Raw genomic sequence first — 27,568 nt, 5'->3', positions numbered from 1 at the left:
AGATGAGCTCCTGCATTTTTCAGCATTTTCTTTAAAAAAGATAGATTTGGAGTTAGATAAACTTGGATTTTTTGTCAGGAACACATACTGGATTCTACCCTCTGCAACATAACCCCCACTTCAAATCAAAACTTAAAACCTACAACCTGATTTTGGACGGAATTACGGAATCACCTGGAGGGTTCACAACTACCAAGATTTATTTCTCTATACAGCAAATTCTCTGGAAAACAACAGAAACCTGAAAACCCCATCCAACCTGGAACTGAGTGAGTAATGCTTAGTCTGAAACTATATATTTAAAAGCCAAAAGCCAAGAAGAAAAATACACAACATTACTTTATAAGGACTGAATTCTAACATAATTCTGCCAAGCTTGATACAGCTTCAACTAGCACTGACGTGTCAAGTGAGAGGTGTCAAAGCCCATTAGCCCAACAATGGCAGGAGAGTCACACAGTCTACCCCAACCAAATGGAGAGGCCTTAGAGGCTCCCTCCCGCTGTTCAGAGGTAATTAAAATACAGTACCCTTTGCATGTAAAGAATGATAAGTCAAGAAAAGATTACAAAATGAAGCTCCTTATGGAAAATCAAGAGACACTTTTTGCTGACTATTACAAAAATGGGAACATCAGCAACCTTATCTTCCACACAAACCATCCCCTGGCATGGCACAGTGCTATATTAGCACACTACCCCTTTGTTAAGAGAGGGGGGGTTAACGAGGGCTGGAAACTCAGAATACTTGATAACGAGGACTCTGAGTCAAGCAATATAAATATCTATAAGTCCGGAACAGTAATTGTACAGAATAACACCAAACAGTTTCAGCTGGACTTTCACCTAATCAAAGAATTAGCCCAGCAGGAGAAGCTCTCCCTTGATAAAGATACCCCCACACCGAGTGGGTCAGACCAGACCTCTTCACTATGTAACCCCACAGACGAGCAACCCCCAGCGGAGAGTCAACCTCCCAGCACAGATTACCACTCCCTCATTGAAATGAAAGACAAATTCACCCAGCTGGAGATAAGGCAGGTGGAGCTGGAACAGCAGGTGATCACACTTCAGTCAGCACAGACCCAGACAACAGCCCAGCAAAACAACAGCCCCTAACCAGACCAGGAGAGCTGGAGGTGGACAGAGACATATCTGCACTTTGGACAGTGGTGAGACAAATACAACAGGAGAAAGAGGAGCAGAACAGGCAACTAGAGGAGAGTATCAGACTGCTGGTGGAGGAGAGGTTGAGGGGGATGGAGGAGAAGGTGAGGGGATGGAGGAGAGGTTGAGGGGGATGGAGGAGAGGTTGAGGGGGATGGAGGAGAGGTTGAGGGGGACGGCGTGTGACAGAGAACAACCCACTAGAGAGGTGGCCACCCCCACAGAGAAGCCAGCAGAACAGCCCACCTCAGCACCCAACAAAATCTCGACATCACAGCAGAACAGACAAATGAAGAACCCCAAGCCCAGCGGCTCTCACCCCCCTGAGCACCCCCTGTCAGCCACCCTGATAGCCCTTCTGACAACCCCCCACACCCACTGAGGACAAACACAAGACACAGATTGTACTACTTATGGACTCAAATGGGAAATATATAGAAGAAAAAAACTTTTTCCCAAACACAGTGTGTCTAAACTCTGGTGTCCAAACACCCAGAGCGCCATAGACCTTCTGTCTGAGGCCAAACTAGGCTCACCCAGCCACATAATAATACACACAGGCACAAACGACCTGAGGGCCCAGCAGGAAAGAGTGGCCACAGCACTGAAGGGAGTGATTGAAAAGGCTTCTTCTACTTTCCCCAACGCACAAGTGGTTATCTCCACCCTGCTACCACGAAAAGACTTCCACCCTGCCACAATACAGCGGGTAAACGCAAGTATTTCCCGTGACTGTGCCTCAAAACCAAACGTTTTCCTGGCCCACCACTCCACCCTAGACTTGAACAGCCTCTATGACCAGGTCCACCTCTACAAGGCAGCAGTGCCCATCTTTGCCCGAACTCTAAAGGACATCGCTCTCAAACGTATCCCCAACACTTCACACAGGAGCAACAGATCAATAGACACCCCACCCAGACCAGCGAGACACCCTCCCAGACCTGCAGGACCCCCCCCTGGACCTACACATAGAGGACCCACGCCAAGAGGAATTACATCCAGACCACCGCACACACAGACACATCCACACCCCTACCCCAACCAATCAACACCCCCCACGTCAATCATGCCCACACCCCATTTAGGCCCCCTCAGATCAGACCTATGCCACTCCTGCCCACCCCATGCACCCCACCTCCGCAAAAAGGGCCTCAACATGGAAGCCACACATACGCCCAGGTAGTGAGCGGGCAAACAGTCCCAACCCCCACTCTCACACTCGCCCAAGCCAATGGCATGTACCAGATGCTCAGCAGGCTCTGCTCACACTTACTGGCCTGAGGCCAAACCACGACCAACAACATTGGACACTTTATGGAACAAAAGCCTTTACTATTTCATCCTGGAATATCCAAGGCCTGAGGTCATCTGCCTTTGGCCTGAAGAGCAGAAACCGGACTTCACCAAAGAAATCGGTAATACAGACATTGTCATCCTGCAAGAAACCTGGTATAGAGGAGACAGACCCACTGGATGCCCTCTAGGTTACAGAGAGCTGGTAGTCCCATCCACCAAACTACCAGGTGTGAAACAGGGAAGGGACTCAGGGGGTATGCTAATTTGGTATAGAGCAGACCTAACTCACTCCATTAAATTAATCAAAACAGGAACATTCTACATTTGGCTAGAAATTCAAAAGGAAATTATCCTAACAGAGAAAAATGTCCTCCTGTGTGCTACCTACATCCCCCCACTAGAATCCCCATATTTTAATGAAGACAGCTTCTCCATCCTCGAGGGGGAAATCAACCATTTCCAGGCCCAGGGACATGTACTAGTCTGTGGTGACCTAAATGCCAGAACCGGACAAGAACCTGACACCCTCAGCACACAGGGGGACAAACACCTGCCTGGAGGTGACAGCATCCCCTCCCCCGTATGCCCCCTAGGCACAACTATGACAACATAACCAACAAAAACGGGTCACAACTCCTGCAGCTCTGTCGCACGCTGGGTATGTACATAGTCAATGGTAGGCTTCGAGGGGACTCCTATGGTAGGTACACCTATAGCTCATCTCTTGGCAGTAGTACTGTAGACTACTTTATCACTGACCTCAACCCAGAGTCTCTCAGAGCGTTCACAGTCAGCCCACTGACACCCCTATCAGACCACAGCAAAATCACAGTCTACCTAAACAGAGCAATACTCAATCATGAGGCATCAAAGCCAAAGGAACTGAGTAACATTAAGAAATGCTATAGATGGAAGGAATGCAGTTTGGAAACCTACCAAAAAACAATTAGGCAACAACAAATTCAATCCCTTTTAGACAATTTCCTGGGTAAAACGTTCCACTGTAATAGTGAAGGTGTAAACTTGGCAGTAGAAAATCTTAACAGTATATTTGACCTCTCAGCTTCCCTATCAAATCTAAAAATCTCAAATAGAAAACCGAAGAAAATTAACAACAATGACAAATGGTTTGATGAAGAATGCAAAATTCTAAGAAAGAAATTGAGAAACCTGTCCAACCAAAAACATAGAGACCCGGAAAACCTGAGTCTACGCCTTCACTATGGTGAATCACTAAAACAATACAGAAATACACTACGGAAAAGAAGGAACAGCATGTCAGAAATCAGCTCAATGTAATTGAAGAATCCATAGACTCTAACCACTTCTGGGAAAATTGGAAAACACTAAACAAACAACAACACGAAGAATTATCTATCCAAAATGGAGATGTATGGGTAAACCACTTCTCCAATCTTTTTGGCTCTATAACAAAGAATAAAGAGCAAAACATATACATGATCAAATACAGATCTTAGAATCAACTATTAAAGACTACCAGAACCCACTGGATTCTCCAATAACATTGAATGAGTTACAGGACAAAATAAAAACCCTCCAACCCAAAAAGGCCTGTGGTGTTGATGGTATCCTCAATGAAATGATCAAATATACAGACAACAAATTCCAATTGGCTATACTAAAACTCTTTAACATCATCCTTAGCTCTGGCATCTTCCCCAATATTTGGAACCAAGGACTGATCACCCCAATCCACAAAAATGGAGACAAATTTGACCCCAATAACTACCGTGGAATATGCGTCAACAGTAACCTTGGGAAAATCCTCTGCATTATCATTAACAGCAGACTCGTACACTTCCTCAATGAAAACAATGTACTGAGCAAATGTCAAATTGGCTTTTTACCAAATTACCGTACAACAGACCATGTATTCACCCTGCACACCCTAATTGACAACCAAACAAACCAAAACAAAGGCAAAGTCTTCTCATGCTTTGTTGATTTCAAAAAAAGCCTTTGACTCAATTTGGCATGAGGGTCTGCTATACAAACTGTTGGAAAGTGGTGTTGGGGGTAAAACATACGACATAATAAAATCCATGTACACAAACAACAAGTGTGCGGTTAAAATTGGCAAAAAACACACACATTTCTTCACACAGGGTCGTGGGGTTAGACAGGGATGCAGCTTAAGCCCCACCCTCTTCAACATATATATCAACGAACTGGCGCGGGCACTAGAAAAGTCTGCAGCACCCGGCCTCACCCTACTAGAATCTGAAGTCAAATGTCTGCTGTTTGCTGATGATCTGGTGCTTCTGTCACCAACCAAGGAGGGCCTACAGCAGCACCTAGATCTTATGCACAGATTCTGTCAGACCTGGGCCCTGACAGTAAATCTCAGTAAGACCAAAATAATGGTGTTCCAAAAAAGGTCCAGTCACCAGGACCACAAATACAAATTCCATCTAGACACTGTTGCCCTAGAGCACACAAAAAACTATACATACCTTGGCCTAAACATCAGCGCCACAGGTAACTTCCACAAAGCTGTGAACGATCTGAGAGACAAGGCAAGAAGGGCATTCTATGCCATCAAAAGGAACATAAATTTCAACATACCAATTAGGATTTGGCTAAAAATACTTGAATCAGTCATAGAGCCCATTGCCCTTTATGGTTGTGAGGTCTGGGGTCCGCTCACCAACCAAGACTTCACAAAATGGGACAAACACCAAATTGAGACTCTGCACGCAGAATTCTGCAAAAATATCCTCAGTGTACAACGTAGAACACCAAATAATGCATGCAGAGCAGAATTAGGCCGATACCCACTAATTATCAAAATCCAGAAAAGAGCAGTTAAATTCTATAACCACCTAAAAGGAAGCGATTCCCAAACCTTCCACAACAAAGCCATCACCTACAGAGAGATGAACCTGGAGAAGAGTCCCTAAGCAAGCTGGTCCTGGGGCTCTGTTCACAAACACACCCTACAGAGCCCCATGACAGCAGCACAATTAGACCCAACCAAATCATGAGAAAACAAAAAGATATTTACTTGACACACTGGAAAGAATTAACAAAAAACAGAGCAAACTAGAATGCTATTTGGCCCTACACAGAGAGTACACAGCGGCAGAATACCTGACCACTGTGACTGACCCAAAATTAAGGAAAGCTTTGACTATGTACAGACTCAGCGAGCATAGCCTTGCTATTGAGAAAGGCCGACGTAGGCAGACATGGCTCTCAAGAGAAGACAGGCTATGTGCTCACTGCCCACAAAATGAGGTGGAAACTGAGCTGCACTTCCTAACCTCCTGCCCAATGTATGACCATATTAGAGAGACATATTTCCCCCAGATTACACAGATCCACAAAGAATTCGAAAACAAATCCAATTTTGAAAAACTCCCATATCTACTGGGTGAAATTCCACAGTGTGCCATCAGAGCAGCAAGATTTGTGACCTGTTGCCACGAGAAAAGGGCAACCAGTGAAGAACACGCAACATTGTAAATACAACACATATCTATGCTTATTTATTTTATCTTGTGTCCTTTACCATTTGCACATTGTAAAAACACTGTATATATATAATATGACATTTGTAATGTCTTTATTGTTTTGAAACTTCTGTATGTGTGATGTCTACTGTTAATTTTTATTGTTTATTTCACTTTATATATTATATACCTTACTTGCTTTGGCAATGTTAACACATGTTTCCCATGCCAATAAAGCCCCTTGAATTGAATTGAATTGAATTGAGAGATAATACAACAGTCATTGAGAGAGAGAGAGAGAGAGAGAGAGATAATACAACAGTCATTGCGAGAGAGAACACAGTCATTGCGATAGAGAGAGAATACAACAGTCATTGAGAGAGAGAGAGAGAGAGAGAGAGAGAGAATACAACAGTCATTGAGGGAGAGAGAGAGATAACAGTCATTGAGGGAGAGAGAGAGAGAAAATAGTCATTGAGGGAGAGAGAGAGAAAATACAGCCATTGATGGGGAGAGAGAGAGATAATACAGTCATTGAGGGAGAGAGAGAATACAGCCATTGAGGGAGAGAGAGAGAGAGATAATACAGCCATTGAGGGAGAGAGAGAGAGATAATACAGTCATTGATGGGGAGAGAGATAATACAGTCATTGATGGGGAGAGAGAATACAGTCATTGATGGGGAGAGAGAATACAGTCATTGAGGGAGAGAGAGAGAATACAGTCATTGATGGAGAGAGAGAGAATACAGTCATTGATGGAGAGAGAGATAATACAGTCATTGTGGGAGAGAGATAATACAGTCATTGTGGGAGAGAGAATACAGTCATTGTGGGAGAGAATACAGTCATTGTGGGAGAGAGAATACAGTCATTGAGGAGAGAGAGAATACAGTCATTGAGGGAGAGAGAGAGAATACAGTCATTGTGGGAGAGAGATAATACAGTCATTGTGGGAGAGAGAATACAGTCATTGAGGGAGAGAGAGAGAATACAGTCATTGAGGGAGAGAGAGAGAGAATACAGTCATTGAGGGAGAGAGAGAGAGAATACAGTCATTGAGGGAGAGAGAGCGAGATAACACAACAGTCATTGAGAGAGAGAGAGCGAGATAACACAACAGTCATTGAGAGAGAGAGAGCGAGATAACACAACAGTCATTGAGAGAGAGAGATAATACAACAGTCATTGAGAGAGAATACAGCAGTCATTGAGAGAGAATACAACAGTCATTGAGAGAGAATACAACAGTCATTGAGAGAGAATACAACAGTCATTGAGAGAGAGATACAACAGTCATTGAGAGAGAGAGATAATACAACAGTCATTGAGAGATAGAGAGATAATACAACAGTCATTGAGAGATAGAGAGAGAATACAACAGTCATTGAGAGATAGAGAGAGAATACAACAGTCATTGAGAGAGAGAGAGAGAGAGAGAGATAATACAACAGTCATTGAGAGAGAGAGAGAAAGAGAGAGAGATAATACAACAGTCATTGCGAGAGAGAACATAGTCATTGCGATAGAGAGAGAATACAACAGTCATTGAGAGAGAGAGAGAGAGAGAGAGAGAGAGAATACAACAGTCATTGAGGGAGAGAGAGAGAGAGAGATAACAGTCATTGAGGGAGAGAGAGAGAGAAAATACAGTCATTGAGGGAGTGAGAGAGAGAGAAAATACAGTCATTGATGGGGAAGAGATAATACAGTCATTGATGGGGAGAGAGAGAGATAATACAGCCATTGAGGGAGAGAGAGAGAGAGAGATAATACAGCCATTGAGGGAGAGAGAGAGATAATACAGCCATTGAGGGTAGAGAGAGAGAGAGAACAGTCATTGAGGGAGAGAGAGAGAAACAGTCATTGATGGGGAGAGAGATAATACAGTCATTGATGGGGAGAGAGATAATACAATCATTGATGGGGAGAGAGATAATACAGTCATTGATGGAGAGAGAGATAATACAGCCATTGAGGGAGAGTGAGAGAGATAATACAGCCATTGAGGGTAGAGAGAGAGAGAGAACAGTCATTGAGGGAGAGAGAGAGAGAACAGTCATTGATGGGGAGAGAGATAATACAGTCATTGATGGAGAGAGAGAGAATACAGTCATTGATGGAGAGAGAGAGAATACAGTCATTGTGGGAGAGAGATAATACAGTCATTGTGGGAGAGAGAGATAATACAGTCATTGTGGGAGAGAGAATACAGTCATTAAGGGAGAGAGAGAGAGAGAATACAGTCATTGAGGGAGAGAGAGAGAGAGAGAATACAGTCATTGAGGGAGAGAGAGAGAGAGAATACAGTCATTGAGGGAGAGAGAGAGAGAATACAGTCATTGAGGGAGAGAGAGAGAGAGAATACAGTCATTGAGGGAGAGAGAGCGAGATAACACAACAGTCATTGATAGAGAGAGAGAGATAATACAACAGTCATTGAGAGAGAGAGATAATACAACAGTCATTGAGAGAGAGAGATAATACAACAGTCATTGAGAGAGATAATACAACAGTCATTGAGAGAGAGAGAGAGATAATACAACAGTCATTGAGAGAGAGAGAGAAACTCATAGAAAACAGAATGCTCTGCGTGTAAATCCGTGTCCTTGGGGAAGGGAGTGGAAAGTGAAAAGGTGAGAACATTCTCTTGGGACAATATGCCATATGTCTGATACAGACGCCTAGAAGAAAACATGGAAAACATTGTTATGGCCGAGAGCAACAACACAGCTGTCTGGGCTGGCAGCAGCTGTTCCCCAGCACTATGGGTCTGGGACTCACCGTACAGGTCATGAGAGCTGTCCACGTGGAAGGTGTCCCGCCTCTTTACGTACACCATGGCGTTGTACTCATCCACTGGAGCGGAGTAGGAATACTGCAGCGAGAAGTAGAGTTGTTAAAGTTTTCACTGAAACTTGAATTGAGTACTAAAGTGTCCACAAAAACTGTCAGTGAGTAGAATGTGATAGTCTGACCTGGTGCAGCTGACAGGTGATGTCAAAGAGAGACGGGATCATCTCATCCATTTCCACGTAGGCGTCTACCACCACCGTCTGCCCCTCGATCACCAACACACACTCGTAGTCCAGGTCTGTGTCCTGCACACGCACATTGGACCAGGTTACAACAGAATCAAATGCATTGTTTTTCTTTATAGTTCCTGGAACCTGCAGTTGTCCTCGACCATAGTGTAGACACCCAGGTGGTGTGTGTGTGTGACTGAGTGCATGTGTTACCTGGTACAGGTGGAGGTTTCTGGCGAATAGTGTGATCTTCCTCGCCACTCTGACTGGTAACAGATGAGAACCCTGGACCTTCTCCACACAGGGGCAAGCAGACGAGCCCCAACTCACATAGGAGCCTGAGTCCCCCTACACACACAGCACTGTTAGATAAATACACGCACATATTCACAAGGACACACTCCTACCAACCAAGGTATCGCAATTTTCTGTTTCTCTCATCAACCCATAAACTATTAACTGTTATACATATTAATGAGGTTCTAAGCTTCTTCATGTAATACTACTGTTAAAATGGCCTGTCAAATGATAAAACGGATGAAAACATTAACGAAAAGACATTTCTTCAAATTGATTTCCAAAAGCAACGTCAACCATGTCAACAACGACAACGAAAGCAAAACACGGTGAGGAATAGCAATGGGACAAGGGAAGAGCTGTGATTCTGACAACTGGTGTCAGAAGTGGGATTCTAGAGCTGTGTCCAGTTAAGAGCTGGAAGCATGGTGGCCGTGGAAGCTCCGGACGAATTTCAAACTCACCGGCAGGAAGGTGTCGGATGAGTCATACTGGTAGTCCAGCTCTGAGTCGGCGTCCAGGAGCTGGGGGTAGGCCGAGCCCGAAAGGAAGTGGTCAGCGGCCTCTCCGTCCCCTGACAGCACGCTGGTGGCCGAAAACGTGGTGGATGTGTCGTTCTCTACCGCCGTGTCCTCAGCTTCCTCCTCCACTTCCTCCCTGGGCCAGAGAAGCACTTCCGGCTCGGCACCCTGGCCCTCGGCGTCGGTGGGGTGGAGGTGGTCTAGAGGGAGTAGGGAGGGGGCCTCTGTCAGGTCCAGGTGGAAGGTGAGATCTGAGTCGACCGGTTCCCCCAGGGGGAAGGGGGCTGGGAAAGGGTAGCTGACGGGTGTGGGCTGGACCTCCAAGGGGGGCTCGGCCAGACTCAGAGCCTTGTCCAGTTCCCGAGGGGGGGGTGCAGTAACCAATGGGGATGTCTCGGGCGGGAACGCCAGGGGGATCAGAGTGGTGAGATCATCGAATGGCTGCCTGTCTTTGGTCATAACCGTCGCCACCTCAGTTTCCGCGGCAAGCTCCATGTTGCCAGGGGTAACCACGGGGCCTACAGTTTCACTTTCAGGCTCTGCAACGAGCTCTTCCGCAGTTGTTTGCTCCTCAGCCTCACTAGTGGTGGTCTCAGGTATGGGCGTTGTAGCTTCAGCTAACGTTGTAGGGGGACGAATGGTGGGGGCCTCGGCCTGCATAGCAGTAGTGGGGGCCTCGGTCGGCATAGCAGGGTTGGGCAGTGTAGTCGGCTCCGGTGTGGTGGTCGTAGACAGGGTTGTTGTCATAGGCTCCAGGGCAGTAGCTATGGTGGTAGGGGCTTTGATTGATGTAGTTGTGGCGATAGTTGCTGTGGTAGTTGTAGGGGGTGCTGTTGTTGTAGTTGTCGGGGGTACGGTTGTTGGGGACACTGTTGTGGGAGGAGCCGGGGTGGGGAGTTTGAACTGGGTGGTGGAAGGGTGGGGGTAAAGGGGGAGACAGAAATAAACAAACAACTAAAGAAAACTGATCAAATAAACAAACTCATAAGTTGACTGAAAAAACCAGATGTGAAACGTCTCCTATAAGTTGCCAGTATTAACATCAATGATGACAACTCATGCACTTGGTTGGCGACACAGGCAAAATGGAGATGATCGTTAGTTATATTGGATGTTTGTTTTGGGACATGTGGTGCAGTGAGAATAAGTGTCATTTTGTTTTGCCACGTTAGAGACTGTCTTTCAATCAACCATCTACAATGGATTGGCCCCACACAGCCTAGACTTACCATGCCACACTAGGGTGCAATAGGTGGACCAAACTCCACAGCGAACGATATAGCGAGTGTGGGCAACATTCCTCTCTTTTCTTCTGTCTTGACCTCAAGTGCAACATGCTTTTGATCTCGAGCTAATTGACCGTTGTCGCAGTGAGTGTGACTTACGTGTTCATTATAGATTATAACCCCCTCGTCACAGGAGGGCTTGTGGGTACAGGTGTGCTGGTGGACACACCAGTTGCAGCCCCAGCGACTCAACACACAACCGCGGCAACTAGGAGGAGAAATAGAGAGAGGGGGGATTGGGATAAGAAAGATAGGGAAAGAGAGGAGGAGAGAGTAAGAGAGGGTGGAGAGAAAAAGAAAGGGAGAGGGTATTGAAAGAAACAGAAATGCTGTTAGAAAATAAAATGAAAGAAAGGAAATGAGAGAGAGAAACAGGAAGAGGGGACAGGGAGAGCAAGCTTGGCACACAGGGTAATCCAATTTCTGGCAATCTAGGACAAGTGGTAAAAAAGGGGTCATGTAATTGGCGGGTTCCTTATTGAAGTGTTCTGAACAAGGTGCCAGGAAAGGAAAGGAGAAAGGTAATTGAGTGAGTGCATGTGTAAACACCATAGATATGTCACTGCCCATGCAATCATAGTCTTTAGTGGTCAAGTGTCCACTCTATGCATCTCTATGGCTCACACAGCCAAATAGATGCAGTTCATAAAGGTATTACAAGATATTATAGCTTGACAAGGCACTCCTATGGCCAGATATTCCACTTCTGAGAATTCGTAGGTGAGTGAGTAAACCCCCTCTACCATCAGTCCAACTAGCCAACGCGCAATCATTGGATAACAAAATGGATGTGCTCAAAATCAAGGATATCCTACCAACGAGACATTAAAAACTGTAATATCTTATGTTTCACAGAGTCGTGGCTGAACGACATGGATAACATACAGCTGGCAGGTTTTTGCTTCATCGGCAAGATAGAACAGCTGCCTCCGGTATGACAAGGGGTGGCAGTCTGCGTATATTTGTAAAAAACAGCTGGTGCATGAATTCTCAAGGTTTTTGCTCGCCTGAGGTAGAATATCTCATGATGAGCTGTAGACCACACTATTCACCAAGCTAGTATTCATCTATATTTGTGGTAGCGGTCGATTTACCTACTTACAAGGAAAAACGAAAGCAGGAAGCACCAGTGACTCGCTCAATAAGGAAGGAGTCAGAGGACGCAGATGCTAAGGTACAGGACTATTTTGCTAGCACAGACTGGAATATGTTCCAGAATAAGTGCATAGATAAAGTCATCCCCACAGTGATCGTGCGTACATACCCCAACCAGAAGCCATGGATTACAGGCAACATCTGCACTGACCTAAAGGGTAGAGCTGCCGCTTTCAAGGAGCAGGATTCTAACACGGACGCTTATAAGATATCTCGCTATGCCCTCCGACTAACCATCAAACAGGCAATACAGGACTAATATTGAATCGTACTACACCGGCTCCGACGCTTGCCGGATGTGGTAGGGCTTGCAAACTATTGAGGACTAAAAAAGGGAAGCACAGCCGCAAGCCCAGTGACACAAACCTATCAGACGATGTAAATTACTTCTATGCTCGCTTCGAGGCAAGCAACACTGAAGCATGAATGAGAGCATCAGCTGTCCTGGACGACTGTGTGATCACGCTCTCTGTAGCTGATGTGAGTAAGACCTTTAAACAAGTAAACATTCACAAGGCCGCAGGGCCAGACAAATTACCAGGACGTGTAGTTTGAGCATGTGCTGAACAACTGGCAAGTGTCTTCACTGACATTTTCAAACTCTCCCTGACCGAGTCTATAATACCAACATGTTTCAAGCAGACCACCATAGTCCCTGTGCCCAAGAACATAAAGGCAACCTGCCTAAATGACTACCGACCCGTAGCACTCACGTCTGTAGCCATGAAGTGCTTTGAAACGCTGGTAATGGCTCACATCAACACCATCCCAGAAACCCTAGACCAACTCCAATTTGCATACCGCCCAAACAAATCCAGATGCAGTTTCTATTGCATTCCACACTGACCTTTCCCATCTGGACAAAAAGAATGCTAATCATTGACTACAGCTCAGAGTTCAACATCATAGTGCCCTCAAAGCTCATCACTAAGCTAAGGACCCTAGGACTACATACCTCCCACTGCAACTGGATCCTGGACTTCCTGACAGGCCGGCCCCCAGGTGGTGAGGGTAGGTAACAACACATCTGCCACGCTGATCCTCAACACATGTGCCCCTCAAGAGTGGGTGCTCAGTCACCTCCTGTACTCCCTTGCTCACCCATGACTGCATGGCCAGGCACGACTCCAACACCATCATTAAGTTTGCCAACGACACAGCAGTGGCCTGATCACTGACAAGGATGAGACAGCCTATAAGGAGGAGGTCAGAGACCTGGCAGTGTGGTGCCAGGATAACAACCTCTCCCTCAACGTGATCAAGATGAAGGAGATGATTGTGTATTACAGGAAAAGGAGGATCAAGTACGACCCCATTCTCATCGACGGGGCTGCAGTGGTGCAGGTTGAGAGCTTCAAGTTCCTTAGTGTCCAAACACACCAAGGCAGTCATGAAGAGGGCACGATAACACCTATTTCCCCTCAGGAGACTGAAAAGATTTGGCATGGGTCCTCAGATCCTCAAAATGTTCTACAGTTGTACCAGAGGGCATTGCCTTGGACTCCAGCCACCCTAGTCAGACCATCGAGGGCATTGCCTTGGACTCCAGCCACCCTAGTCAGACCATCGAGGGCATTGCCTTGGACTCCAGCCACCCTCGTCAGACTGTTCTCTCTGCTAGAGGAACGGGAAACGGTACCAGAGGACCAAGTCTAGCTCAAAAAGGTTTCTTAACAGCTTCTACCCTCAAGCCATAAGACTCTTGAACAGTTGATCAAATGGCTACCCCCGCCCCTTTTTTACACTGCTGCTACTCTGTTTATTATCAATGCATAGTAATTTTACCTCTACCGACATGGACAATTGAAGTCGGAAGTTTACATACACTTAGGTTGGAGTCATTAAAACTCGTTTTTTTAACCACTCCACAAATTTCTTGTTAACAAACTATAGTTCTGGCAAGTCGGTTAGGACATCTACTTTGTAATAATTTGTCCAACAATTGTTTACTGACAGATTATTTCACTGTATCACAATTCCAGTGGGTCAGAAGTTTACATACACTAAGTTGACTGTGCCTTTAAACAGCTTGGAAAATTCCAGAAAATGATGTCATGGCTTTAGAAGCTTCATTTGAGTGAATTCGAGGTGTACCTGAGGATGTATTTCAAGGCCTAACTTCAGACTCAGTGCTACTTTGCTTGACATCACAGGAAAATCAAAAGAAATCAGCCAGGACTTCAGAAAAACTATTGTAGACCTCCACAAGTCTGGTTCATCCTTGGGAGCAATTTCCAAACGCCTGAAGGTACCATGTTCATCCGTACAAACAATAGTATTCAGGTATAAACACCATGGGACTACACAGCCATCATACCGCTCAGGAAGGAAGTGCGTTCTGTCTCCTAGAGATAAAAGTACTTTGGTGTGAAAAGTTCAAATCAATCCCAGAACAACACCAAATGACCCTGTGAAGATGCTGGAGGGAACAGGTACAAAAGTATCTATATCCACAGTAAAACGAGTCCTATATCGACATAACCTAAAAGGCCGCTCAGCAAGGAAGAAGCCACTGCTACTAAACCGCCATAAAAAAGCCAGACTATGGTTTGCAACTACACATGGGGACAAAGATTGTACTTTTTGGAGAAATATCCTCTGGTCTGATGAAACAAAAATAGAACTGTTTGGTCATTATGACCCGATGGTCATTATGACCAAACAGTTCTATTTTTGTTTCATCAGACCAGAGGATATTTCTATGTGGAAAAAGGGGAAGGCTTGCAAGGCCAAGAACACCATCCCAACCGTGAGGCACGGGGGTGGCAGCATCATATTGTGGGGGTGCTTTGTTGCAGGAGGGACTGGTGCACTTCCCAAAATAGATGGCATCATGAGGTGGGACAATTATGTGAATACATTGAAGCAATATCTCAAGACATCAGTCAGGAAGGACAACAAAGTCAAGGTATTGAAGTGACCATCACATAGCCCTGAACTCAATCCTATAGAAAATGTGGGCAGAACTGTGTGTGAGCAAGGAGGCCTACAAACCTGACTCAGTTACACCAGCTCTGTCAGGGGTATTGGGCCAAAATTCACCCCTTATTGTGGGAAGTTTGTGGAACACTACCTGAAACGTTTGACCCAAGTTAAACAATTTAAAGGCAATGCTACCAAATACTAATTGAGTGTATGCAAACTTCTGACCCACTGGGAATGTGATGAAAGAAATAAAAGCTGAAATAAATCAATCTCTCTACTATTATTCTGACATTTCACATTCTTAATAATATAAAGTGGTGATCCTAACTGACCAAAGACAGGGAATTTTTACTAGGATTAATTAAATGTCAAGAATTGTGAAAAACTTAGTTTAAATGTATTTGGCTAAGGTGTATGTAAACTTCCGACTTAAACTGTACATATTACCTCAATTACTTTGACTAACCGGTGCCCCCTCACATTGACTATGTACCGGAACCCCCTGTATATAGCCTCGCCACTGTTATTTTATTGTTGCTCCTTAATTATAATAATTTTTTCTTAAAATTGTATTGTTATTTAAGGGCTTGTAAGTAAGCATTTCACATTAAGGTGTACACCTCTTGTATTCGGCACATGTGAGAAATAAAATTTGATTTGATCACCAGGAGTGCGCGAGCGAGCCAGCCAGAGAGAGCGCGAGCGAGCCAGCCAGAGAGAGCGCGAGCGAGCCAGCCAGAGAGAGCGCGAGCCAGCCAGCCAGCGAGAGAGAGAGCGCGAGCGAGCCAGCCAGAGAGAGCGCGAGCGAGCCAGCCAGAGAGAGCGCGAGCGAGCCAGCCAGAGAGAGCGCGAGCGAGCCAGCCAGAGAGAGCGCACGAGCAAGCCAGAGAGAGAGCGCGAGTGAGTGAGACAGAGAGGGAGAGGTAGGTTAACTCACGGCACGCTCCCAGACAGCTGCTTGGCTGCAGTACAGTCGTAGAAGGTGAACTCTGTCGCCGTGACGATGACGTCACCGAAGCGCAGGGACAGGGTGACCATGACAAAATCTGAGGAGAGAGAGAAACGGAGAGAATGAGAAAAGAGACAAACAAATATTAAATGTTACGTCTTACCTCCTCAGGATCCCTACCCAACACAGTGCCAAGCTTTCTAAAAATAATATGTTGTGAAAATATTTGTCTAAGCTTCATCTTAGAACTGAGTCTTATGAAGATTTGAAAATGAGAGTGAGACTTGACCATGTCTGTATGTCTGAATAAAAGCAGGAGGAGTTCGAGAACAGGAGAGAGCGAGAGGAGGTCGAGAACAGGAGAGTGCGAGAGGAGGTCGAGAACAGGAGAGTGCGAGAGGAGGTCGAGAACAGGAGAGTGAGAGAGGAGGTCGGGAACAGGAGAGTCGAGAAGAACAGGAGAGTGCGAGAGGAGGTCGGGAACAGAGGAGAGTCGAGAGGAGGTCGGGAACAGGAGAGCGAGAGAGTCGCGGAGAGGAGGTCGGGAACAGGAGAGTGCGAGAGGAGGTCGGGAACAGGAGAGTGCGGGAGGAGGAGGTCGGGAACAGGAGAGTGTGAGAGGAGGTCGGGAACAGGAGAGTGTGAGAGAGGAGGTCGGGAACAGGAGAGTGTGAGAGAGGAGGTCGGGAACAGGAGAGTGTGAGAGAGGAGGTCGGGAACAGGAGAGTGAGAGAGGAGGTCGGGAACAGGAGAGTGTGAGAGAGGAGGTCGGGAACAGGAGAGTGCGAGAGGAGGTCGGGAACAGGAGAGTGAGAGAGGAGGTCGGGAACAGGAGAGTGAGAGAGGAGGTCGGGAACAGGAGAGTGCGAGAGGAGGTCGGGAACAGGAGAGTGCGAGAGAGGAGGTCGGGAACAGGAGAGTGCGAGAGGAGGTCGGGAACAGGAGAGTGCGAGGAGGTCGGGAACAGGAGAGTGCGAGTGCAGGAGAGTGTGAGGAGGAGGTCGGGAACAGGAGAGTGTGAGAGAGAGGAGGTCGGAGAGTGGGAACAGGAGAGTGTGAGAGAGGAGGTCGGGAGGGAGAGTGTGAGAGAGGAGGTCGGGAACAGGAGAGTGGGGAACGAGAGGAGGTCGGGAACAGGAGAGTGTGAGAGAGGAGGTCGGGAACAGAGAGGAGGTCGGGAACAGGAGAGTGAGAGGAGGTCGGGAACAGGAGAGTGCGAGAGGAGGTCGGGAACAGGAGTGCGGAGAGTGAGAGAGGAGGTCGGGAACAGGAGAGTGCGGGAACAGGAGAGTGTGAGAGAGGAGGTCGGGAACAGGAGAGTGCGAGAGGAGGTCGGGAACAGGAGAGTGCGAGAGGAGGTCGGGAACAGGAGAGTGTGAGAGGAGGTCGGGAACAGGAGAGTGTGAGAGAGGAGGTCGGGAACAGGAGAGTGTGAGAGAGGAGGTCGGGAACAGGAGAGTGTGAGAGAGGAGGTCGGGAGACGGGAACAGGAGAGTGTGAGAGAGGAACAGGAGAGTGTGAGAGGAGAGGAGAGTGTGGGAACAGGAGAGTGTGAGAGAGGAGGTCGGGAACAGGAGAGTGTGAGAGAGGAGGTCGGGAACAGGAGAGTGTGAGAGAGGAGGTCGGGAACAGGAGAGTGTGAGGAGGAGGTCGGGAACAGGAGAGTGTGAGAGAGGAGGTCGAGAACAGGAGAGTGTGAGAGGAGGTCGGGAACAGGAGTGTGAGAGGAGGTCGGGAACAGGAGAGTGTGAGAGGAGGTCGGGAACAGGAGAGTGTGAGGAGGTCGAGAACAGGAGAGTGTGAGGAGGTCGAGAACAGGAGAGTGATGGATTGTGTCCCAAATGGCACCTTACTCCCTATGGGCCCTGGTCAACAGTAGTACACTACAGTACCTTCTGAAAGTATTCAGACCCCTTGACCCTTTCCACATGTTACTACATTACAGTAATCTACACACAATACCCAATAATGACAAAGCAAAAAAAGATTTTTAAACATTTTTGCAAAAACAAAAATACCTCATTTACTTACCTCATTTACTTAAGTAAATGATATGAGTCCACCTGTGGTAAATTCAATTGATTGGAGATGATTTGGAATGGCAACACCTGTCTATATAAGGTCCCACAGTTGACAGTGTATGTCAGAACAAAAACCAAGCCATGAGGTCGAAGGAATTGTCCATAGAGCTCCGAGACAGGATTGTGTCGAGGCACAGATCTGGGGAAGGGTACCAAAACATTTCTGCAGAATAGAAGGTCCCCAAGAACACAGTGGCCTCCATCATTCTTAAATGAAAGAAGTTTGGAACCATCAAGACTCTTCCTAGAGCTGGCCACCTGGCCAAACTGAGCAATCAGGGGAGAAGGGCCTTGGTCAGGGAGGTGAACAAGAACCCGATAGTTACTCTGATAGAGCACTAGAGTTCCTCTGTGGAGATGGGAGAACCTTCCAGAAGGACAACCATTTCTGCAGTACTCCACCAATCAGGCCTTTATGGTAGTGGCCAGACGGAAGCCACTCCTCAGTAAAAGGCACACTTTTTTGACAAAAAGCACCTAAAGTCTCTCAGACAATGAGAAACAAGATTCTCTGGTCTGATGAAACCAAGATTGAACTCTTTGGCCTGAATGCCAAGTGTCATGTCTGGAGGAAACCTGACCCCATCCCTACAGTGAAGCATGGTGGTGGCAGCATCAAGCTGTGTGGATGGTTTTCAGTGGCAGAGACTTGGAGACTCGTCAGAATCGAGGCAAAGATGAATGGAGAAAAGTACAGGGCGATCCTTAATGAAAACCTCCAGAGCGCTCAGGACCTCAGACTAGGGCGAAGGTTTTACCTTCCAACAGGACAACGACCCTAAGCACACAGCCAAGACAACACAGGAGTGGCTTCTGGTCAAGTCTCAATGTCCTTGAGTGGCCCAGCCAGAGCCCGGACTTGAACCTGATCAAACACCTCTGGAGAGACCTGAAAATCGCTGTGCAGCGACGCTCCCCATTCAACTTGACAGAGCTTGAGAGGATCTGCAGAGAAGACTGGGAGAAACTCCCCAAATACAAGTGTGCCAAGCTTGTAGTGTCATACCCAAGAAGGCTCAAGGCTGTAATGGCTGCCAATGGTGCTAAGTAAAGGGTCTGAATACTAATGTATATTTAATACATACAAAAAATATATAACTGTTTTTGCTTCGTCATTATGGGGTATTATTTGCAGATTGATGAGGGGAAAAAAATATTTAATTTTAGAATAAAGGTTATAACCTAACAAAATGTGGTTAAGTTAAGGGGTCTGAATACTTTCCAAAAGCACTGTATAGGGTGCTGTATGTAGGGAATAGGGTGCCATTTGGGATACAAACAGAGTGTGCTTTGCCGAGTTGAGAAACAACAGAGTTCTAATGAAATCCATCTGCAGCTACAAAGCCTAAACAGCCAAAGTGAAGAATTCAGGTCTGGTTGAACACACTGTGTGAGCAACACAGACAGATACACACATCTACAGGTAACTGACAAAATAAAGGAAACACCAACATAAATGTCTGAATAGGGCATTGGGCACCACGTGCCAGAACAGCTTCAATGAACCTTGGCATAGATGCTACAAGTGTCTGGAACTCTAGGTGAGGGATACAACAACATTATTCAAGGGTAAGTTCTTATTCTTGGGTTGAGATCTGGTGACTGAGACAGCCATGGCATATGGTTTACATCATTTTCATGCTCATCAAAGCATTCAGTGAACACTCGTGCCCTTTGGACAGGGGAGTTGCCATCCCATGGGGGCATAGCCATTTGTAGCCTAAATATAATGGCAAAATAATGGGCTGCCCAGCATTTTTATACATGACCCAAAGTATGATGGGATGATAATTGTTTAATTAACTCAGGAACCACACCTGTGTGGAAGCATCTGCTTTCAATATACTCTGTACACCTTCCCTCACTTGCCAAGTACACACACTTAACACTAATTTGTGCACATAAAAAGTATTTTTCCTTGGAGCTAATTGCTACTGTATGCAATTAGATTTGATAAATTCACAATCTTGACGTTTTAAGGTGATCTTCCTGGTTTTAATCACACTAATTGTAAGTCGCTCTAGATAAGAGAATGTTAACTATACTTAAACCGACTTAAGGTCTTGACTTAATTGTTGAGACCATGAACTAAACCATGATAACATGCCGTGACTGGATTCGTTACTCCTGAGATTCTATCTGAACCATCTGCAGATCATACAAACGCACACAAACACACAGATCTCCCTGTAATACCTGTGGGATCAGTGTGAGTCTCTCTCCATTCACTAATATCCCCAGGCAGATGGGACTAACTACCTAACCCTCATGGTAAATACCTAGCCCTCATGTTAAATACCTAGCCCTCATGTTAAATACCTAGCCCTCATGTTAAATACCTAGCCCTCATGTTAAATACCTAGCCCTCATGGTAAATACCTAGCCCTCATGGTAAATACCTAGCCCTCATGTTAAATACCTAGCCCTCAAATACCTAGTTAAATACCTAGCCCTCAAATGTTAAATACCTAACCCTCATGTTAAATACCTAGCCCCCTCATGTTAAATACCTAGCCCTCAAATGTTAAACACCTAGCCCTCATGGTTAAATACCTAGCCCTCATGTTAAATACCTAGCCCTCATGGTAAATACCTAGCCCTCATGTTAAATACCTAGCCCTCATGTTAAATACCTAGCCCTCATACCTAGTTAAATACCTAGCCCTCATGTTAAATACCTAGCCCTCATACCTAGTTAAATACCTAGCCCTCATGGTAAATACCTAACCCTCATGTTAAATACCTAGCCCTCAAATACCTAGCCCTTAAATACCTAGCCCTCAAATGTTAAATACCTAGCCCTCAGGTTAAAATACCTAGCCCTCATGTTAAATACCTAGCCCTCAGGCCCTTGTTAAATACCTAGCCCTCATGTTAAATACCTAGCCCTCATGTTAAATACCTAGCCCTCATGTTAAATACCTAGCCCTCATGTTAAATACCTAGCCCTCATGTTAAATACCTAGCCCTCATGTTAAATACCTAGCCCTCATGTTAAATACCTAGCCCTCATGTTAAATACCTAGCCCTCATGTTAAATACCTAGCCCTCATGTTAAATACCTAGCCCTCATGTTAAATACCTAGCCCTCATGTTAAATACCTAGCCCTCATGTTAAATACCTAGCCCTCATGTTAAATACCTAGCCCTCATGTTAAATACCTAGCCCTCATGTTAAATACCTAGCCCTCATGTTAAATACCTAGCCCTCATGTTAAATACAATGTTAAATACCTAGCCCTCATGTTAAAAATACCTAGCCCTCATGTTAAATACCTAGCCCTCATGTTAAATACCTAGCCCTCATGTTAAATACCTAGCCCTAAATACCTAGCCCTCATGCCCCTCATGTTAAATACCTAGCCCTCATGTTAAATACCTCATGTTAAATACCCTCATGGTAAATACCTAGCCCTCATGGTAAATACCTCATGCCCTCATGTTAAATACCTCATGTTAAATACCCTCATGGTAAATACCTAGCCCTCATGGTAAATACCTAGCCCTCATGGTAAATACCTAGCCCTCATGTTAAATACCTAGCCCTCATGTTAAATACCTAGCCCTCATGTTAAATACCTAGCCCTCATGTTAAATACCTAGCCCTCATGGTAAATACCTAGCCCTCATGGTAAATACCTAGCCCTCATGTTAAATACCTAGCCCTCATGTTAAATACCTAGCCCTCATGTTAAATACCTAGCCCTCATGTTAAATACCTAGCCCTCATGTTAAATACCTAGCCCTCATGTTAAATACCTAGCCCTCATGTTAAATACCTAGCCCTCATGGTAAATACCTAGCCCTCATGTTAAATACCTAGCCCTAAATACCTAGCCCTCATGTTAAATACCTAGCCCTCATGTTAAATACCTAGTTAAATACCTAGCCCTCATGTTAATGTTAAATACCTAGCCCTCATGTTAAAAATACCTAGCCCTCATGTTAAATACCTAGCCCTCATGTTAAATACCTAGCCCTCATGTTAAATACCTAGCCCTCATGTTAAATACCTAGCCCTCATGTTAAATACCTAGCCCTCATGGTAAATACCTAGCCCTCATGTTAAATACCTAGCCCTCGTGGTAAATACCTAGCCCTCATGGTAAATACCTAGCCCTCATGTTAAATACCTATGTTAAATACCTAGCCCTCATGTTAAATACCCAGCCCTCATGTTAAATACCTAGCCCTCATGTTAAATACCTAGCCCTCATGTTAAATACCTAGCCCTCATGTTAAATACCTAGCCCTCATGTTAAATACCTAGCCCTCATGTTAAATACCTAGCCCTCATGGTAAATACCTAGCCCTCATGGTAAATACCCCTCATGCCCTCATGTTAAATACCTAGCCCTCATGGTAAATACCTAGCCCTCATGGTAAATACCTAGCCCTCATGGTAAATACCTAGCCCTCATGTTAAATACCTAGCCCTCATGTTAAATACCTAGCCCTCATGTTAAATACCTAGCCCTCATGTTAAATACCTAGCCCTCATGTTAAATACCTAGCCCTCATGTTAAATACCTAGCCCTCATGTTAAATACCTAGCCCTCATGTTAAATACCTAGCCCTCATGTTAAATACCTAGCCCTCATGTTAAATACCTAGCCCTCATGTTAAATACCTAGCCCTCATGTTAAATACCTAGCCCTCATGTTAAATACCTAGCCCTCATGTTAAATACCTAGCCCTCATGTTAAATACCTAGCCCTCATGTTAAATACCTAGCCCTCATGTTAAATACCTAGCCCTCATGTTAAATACCTAGCCCTCATGTTAAATACCTAGCCCTCATGTTAAATACCTAGCCCTCATGTTAAATACCTAGCCCTCATGTTAAATACCTAGCCCTCATGTTAAATACCTAGCCCTCATGTTAAATACCTAGCCCTCATGTTAAATACCTAGCCCTCATGTTAAATACCTAGCCCTCATGTTAAATACCTAGCCCTCATGTTAAATACCTAGCCCTCATGTTAAATACCTAGCCCTCATGTTAAATACCTAGCCCTCATGTTAAATACCTAGCCCTCATGTTAAATACCTAACCCTCATGTTAAATACCTAGCCCTCATGTTAAATACCTAGCCCTCATGGCCTGGGAACCACAACAAACCTCCTCTCTTCAGGAATCCTTTTTATGGGAACCAGGGAGACAGATGGGGGGCTGAGACGTGGGGGGGTGAGAGAGATGGGGGGGTGAGAGATGGTGGGGTGAGAGATGGGGGGGGGTGAGAGATGGGGGATGAGAGATGGGGGGGTGAGAGATGGGGTGGTGAGAGAAAAAAGTGGATGGAGAGAAAAAGTGGATGGAGGAGGGAAGAAAGGGGGACATGATAGGAGTTCACTAGTGCATGTGTGTAAACAGTTAATGCCCATAATGCATCAGAAATGACTGACCAAAACAAATTGATGGCTCCAAGCATGCAACCTAGCCCTCATGTTAAATACCTAGCCCTCATGTTAAATACCCAGGCCAAACCATACCGCAATCCCAGGCAAACCATACCGCACTATCCCAGGCCAAACCATACCGCACTATCCCAGGCCAAACCATACCGCACTATCCCAGGCCAAACCATACCGCACTATCCCAGGCCAAGCCATACCGCACTATCCCCAGGCCAAACCATACCGCACTATCCCAGGCCAAACCATACCGCACTATCCCAGGCCAAACCATACCGCACTATCCCCAGGCCAAACCATACCGCACTATCCCCAGGCCAAACCATACCGCACTATCCCCAGGCCAAACCATACCGCACTATCCCCAGGCCAAACCATACCGCACTATCCCCAGGCCAAACCATACCGCACTATCCCCAGGCCAAACCATACCGCACTATCCCAGGCCAAACCATACCGCACTATCCCAGGCCAAACCATACCGCACTATCCCAGGCCAAACCATACCGCACTATCCCCGGCCAAACCATACCGCACTATCCCCAGGCCAAACCATACCGCACTATCCCAGGCCAAACCATACCGCACTATCCCAGGCCAAACCATACCGCACTATCCCAGGCCCAAAGATAGAAGCCTGCATGAAACACACGTGACGGATGAATTGCATGAGAAGCTCCCCAGACTGGCGGACATGGAGATGACTCCCTGCTGTGTAAACTGGGAGACAAAGAGGATTTGGATCCAACATACATCTGCTCTGTAAGGACACGGTACCTACTGCTGCTTAGAGGCTCCTGGGTCTGTATAACAACACACACACTAACGAGTGAGAGACGTTTAACATCTCATTAAAATGATGAAGTGTGCGCTTGTGCATTCACGTGTATAAACAGTATAGAGAAGCAGGTTCCATGCCTAGTACCCATCTGGCCCGCTTGGAACTCACCTTGTCCCGGGGGCCCAGTCAACACCCTGTGGGGGTCAGGGGAGAGGCAGGTGACCCCCATGTCAGTGACTGTGGCAGGACTCTCAGAGTCGTGAAAGAAACAGGAGTACGACTTGTCCTCTTCTAGGACGGCCAGGCCCAGGACTGATAGAGAGATCTGAGGGAGGTAGGGAGAAGATGTAAGAGAGAGAGCGAGAGAGAGCGAGAACGAGCTGGTTCGGATCTGCAAGGAGAATGTATATGATAACCATCTCTGATCTCTGCTGTAAAACTGGATGTAAAACAAGCAAACACTGCCAGCCAAGATCCAGCCAGGATCCAGCCAGGCTAAAACTATCCCTCACAGTGTGAACATGAAGGAACAACCCTGTATAAAAGCATGTGCTCACATACCCATGTACTTGAACACACATGCATGCAAGCACACACACAAAAATACACACATACAAACATACACGTATGCCCAGACTCACGTACCCACAGACACACGTACGCACAGACACACAGACATACACTTCTCTTCTCCTGCCGGCTGATGTTGGAGGGGCTGAGGGACTGGATGGTGAGACACTTCTGCTCCATGTCGAAGCTCCACAGCCACTGGCCTGCCTGGGCCCCGCGTGAACACTGAGCCTGCTGGCCACACCTACACATATCAAAATGTTAATATCATCTCACATACTGATACATTACCATTGCCCAGACTACATCTACACAATACATGATCATACTATACTTTATTGATACCAACATATTATTATTTAGTTTATTAGGTACACCACCACATTCACAAAAATCATTATGTGGCCATGGCTTGCTTTAAAAGCAGGCAGACAGACATCTAGTTACTATTCCACTGAGCGTGGCATGATCGTCGATGACCGGCACGGAGAGTCCAGTATCTCAGAAAAGGCTGTCCTCCTGGACTTTTGACACACGACAGTGTCTAGAGTTTACAGAGAATGGCGAGGCAAACAAAACATCCAGTCAGCGGCAGTCCTGGGGGCGAAAACAGCTGGTTGATCAACGAGGTCGAAAGAGAATGTAATGAATCGTGCAAGCTAACAGGTGGACCACAAACAAATTATGTCACAGAGCAACATCTCAGAACGCAACAACTAGTCAGTCGTTGTCAGGGATGGGCTATCAGCTAAGAACAAGAAGAAGCGACTCCAGTGGACACATCACCAACACTGGATAATTGAGGAGTGCCTGGTCCAACGAATCCAGGTTTCTGTGGCGTCAAGCTGAAGGCAGAGTCAGGACTTGGCGTAAGTAACATGAGTCCATGACCCCATCCTGCTTGTCAACGGTACAGGCTGGTGGCAGTGGTGTAATGGTGTGGGGAATGCTTTCCTGGCTCACGTTAGGTCCCTTGATAGCAATTGAGCAATGTTTTGATTCCCGAAGAATTCAAGCTGTTCTGGAGGCAAAGGTGGGTCCGACCCGGTACTAGATAGGTACCTAATAAACTGGTCACTGAGTGTAAATCATAATGTATACGTACAATATATTATCATACCATAATAGATGCATCATTACATTCACTATAGATACAAAAGTTGCTGGTGTATAAAATCGAGCACACAGCCATGAAATCACCATAGGAAAACATTGGCAGTAGAATGGCCTTACTGAAGAGCTCCGTGACTTTCAATGTGGCACCGTCATAGGATGCCACCTTTCTAACAAGTCAGCTCGTCACATTTCTGCCCTGCTAGAGCTGCCCCGGTCAACTGTAAGTGTCGATTTGAGAAGTGGAAACATCTAGGAGCAACAACGGCTCAGCCGCAAAGTGGTAGGCCGCACAAGTTCACAGAATGGGACCGTAGAGCGCTGAAGCGTACAGCGTGTAAAAATCGTCTGTCCTCGGTTGCAACACTTACTACAGAGTTCCAAACTGCTTCTGGAAGCAACGTCAGCAAAATAACTGTTCGTCGGGAGCTTCATGAAATAGGTTTCCATGACTGCGCAGCCACAAACAAACCACAAGCACCATGTACAATGCCAAGCACCGGCTGGAGTGGTGTAAAGCTCGCCGCCAGTCGACTCTGGAGCAGTGGAAACGTGTTCTCTGTAGTGATGAATTACGCTTCACCATCTGGCAGTCCGACGGGCGAATCTGGGCTTGGCGGATGCCAGGAGAACGCTACCTGCCCCGATGCAAAGTGCCAACTGTAAAGTTTGGTGGATGAGGAATAAATGGTCTGTGGCTGGTTTTCATGGTTTCTGGCTAGGCCCATTAGTTCAGTGAAGGGAAATCTTAACGATGTAGCATTCAATGACATTCTCAACGATTCTGTGTTTCCAACTTTGTGGCAACAGTTTGGAGAAGGCCCTTTCCTGTTTCAGCGCACAAAGCAAGGTCCATACAGAAATTGTCTCTCAAGGTTTGTGTGGAAGAACTTGACTGGCCTGCACAGAGCCCTGACCTCAACGAATACCTTTGAGATTAATTGCAACGCCGACTGCAACCAGGCCTAATCGCCCAACATCAGTGTCCGACCTCACTAACGCATGTGGCTGAATGGAAGCAAGTCCCCGCAGCAACGTTCCAACATCTAGTGGACAGCCTTCCCAGAAGAGTAGAGGCTGTTATAGCAGCAAAGGGGGCACCAACTCCATATTAATGCCCCTGATTTTGGAACAAGATGTTTGACGAGCAGGTGTCCAGGGAGTATGGTAGTTGGGGGCACATACATGTGGGGGGCGGCATGGTAGCCTAGTGGTTAGAGCGTTGGACTAGTAACCGGAAGGTTGCAAGTTCAAACCCCCGAGCTGACAAGGTACAAATCTGTCGTTCTGCCCTTGGACAGGCAGTTAACCCGCTGTTCCTAGGCCGTCATTGAAAATAAGAATTTGTTCTTAACTGACTTGCCTGGTTAAATAAAGGTAAAATAAAAAATAAAAATTGGTAATGTAGTGTACATACAATGTACTATCAGCATGGCATACTGTTAAAGAAATAGTACATACTTAGAATAGACTGAGTGGACAAAACACAAGGAACATCTTCCTAATATTGAGTTG

General features: G+C 46.1%; 1 protein-coding gene across 1 annotated transcript in view; it reads right to left on the bottom strand.

Annotated features, from left to right (window-relative positions):
* LOC135541466 (plexin-B1-like) overlaps window positions 1–27,568 on the bottom strand; it is a 180,032-nt gene that overhangs the window by 23,009 nt on the left and 129,455 nt on the right. The window contains exons 9-16 of the mRNA XM_064967774.1: window positions 25,052–25,184; window positions 24,539–24,695; window positions 16,082–16,190; window positions 11,164–11,272; window positions 9,722–10,681; window positions 9,174–9,308; window positions 8,913–9,035; window positions 8,719–8,812 (exon numbers count right to left, since the gene is read on the bottom strand). Coding sequence (XP_064823846.1) covers window positions 8,719–8,812; window positions 8,913–9,035; window positions 9,174–9,308; window positions 9,722–10,681; window positions 11,164–11,272; window positions 16,082–16,190; window positions 24,539–24,695; window positions 25,052–25,184 — 1,820 coding nt within the window. The remainder of the gene's footprint in view (window positions 1–8,718; window positions 8,813–8,912; window positions 9,036–9,173; window positions 9,309–9,721; window positions 10,682–11,163; window positions 11,273–16,081; window positions 16,191–24,538; window positions 24,696–25,051; window positions 25,185–27,568) is intronic.

Source organism: Oncorhynchus masou, chromosome 6 (genome assembly GCF_036934945.1).
Source record: "Oncorhynchus masou masou isolate Uvic2021 chromosome 6, UVic_Omas_1.1, whole genome shotgun sequence".
Lineage (NCBI taxonomy): Eukaryota > Metazoa > Chordata > Actinopteri > Salmoniformes > Salmonidae > Oncorhynchus > Oncorhynchus masou.
Note: the sequence above shows the minus strand (reverse complement) of the source record. Positions and strands in the feature narration are given on the sequence as shown.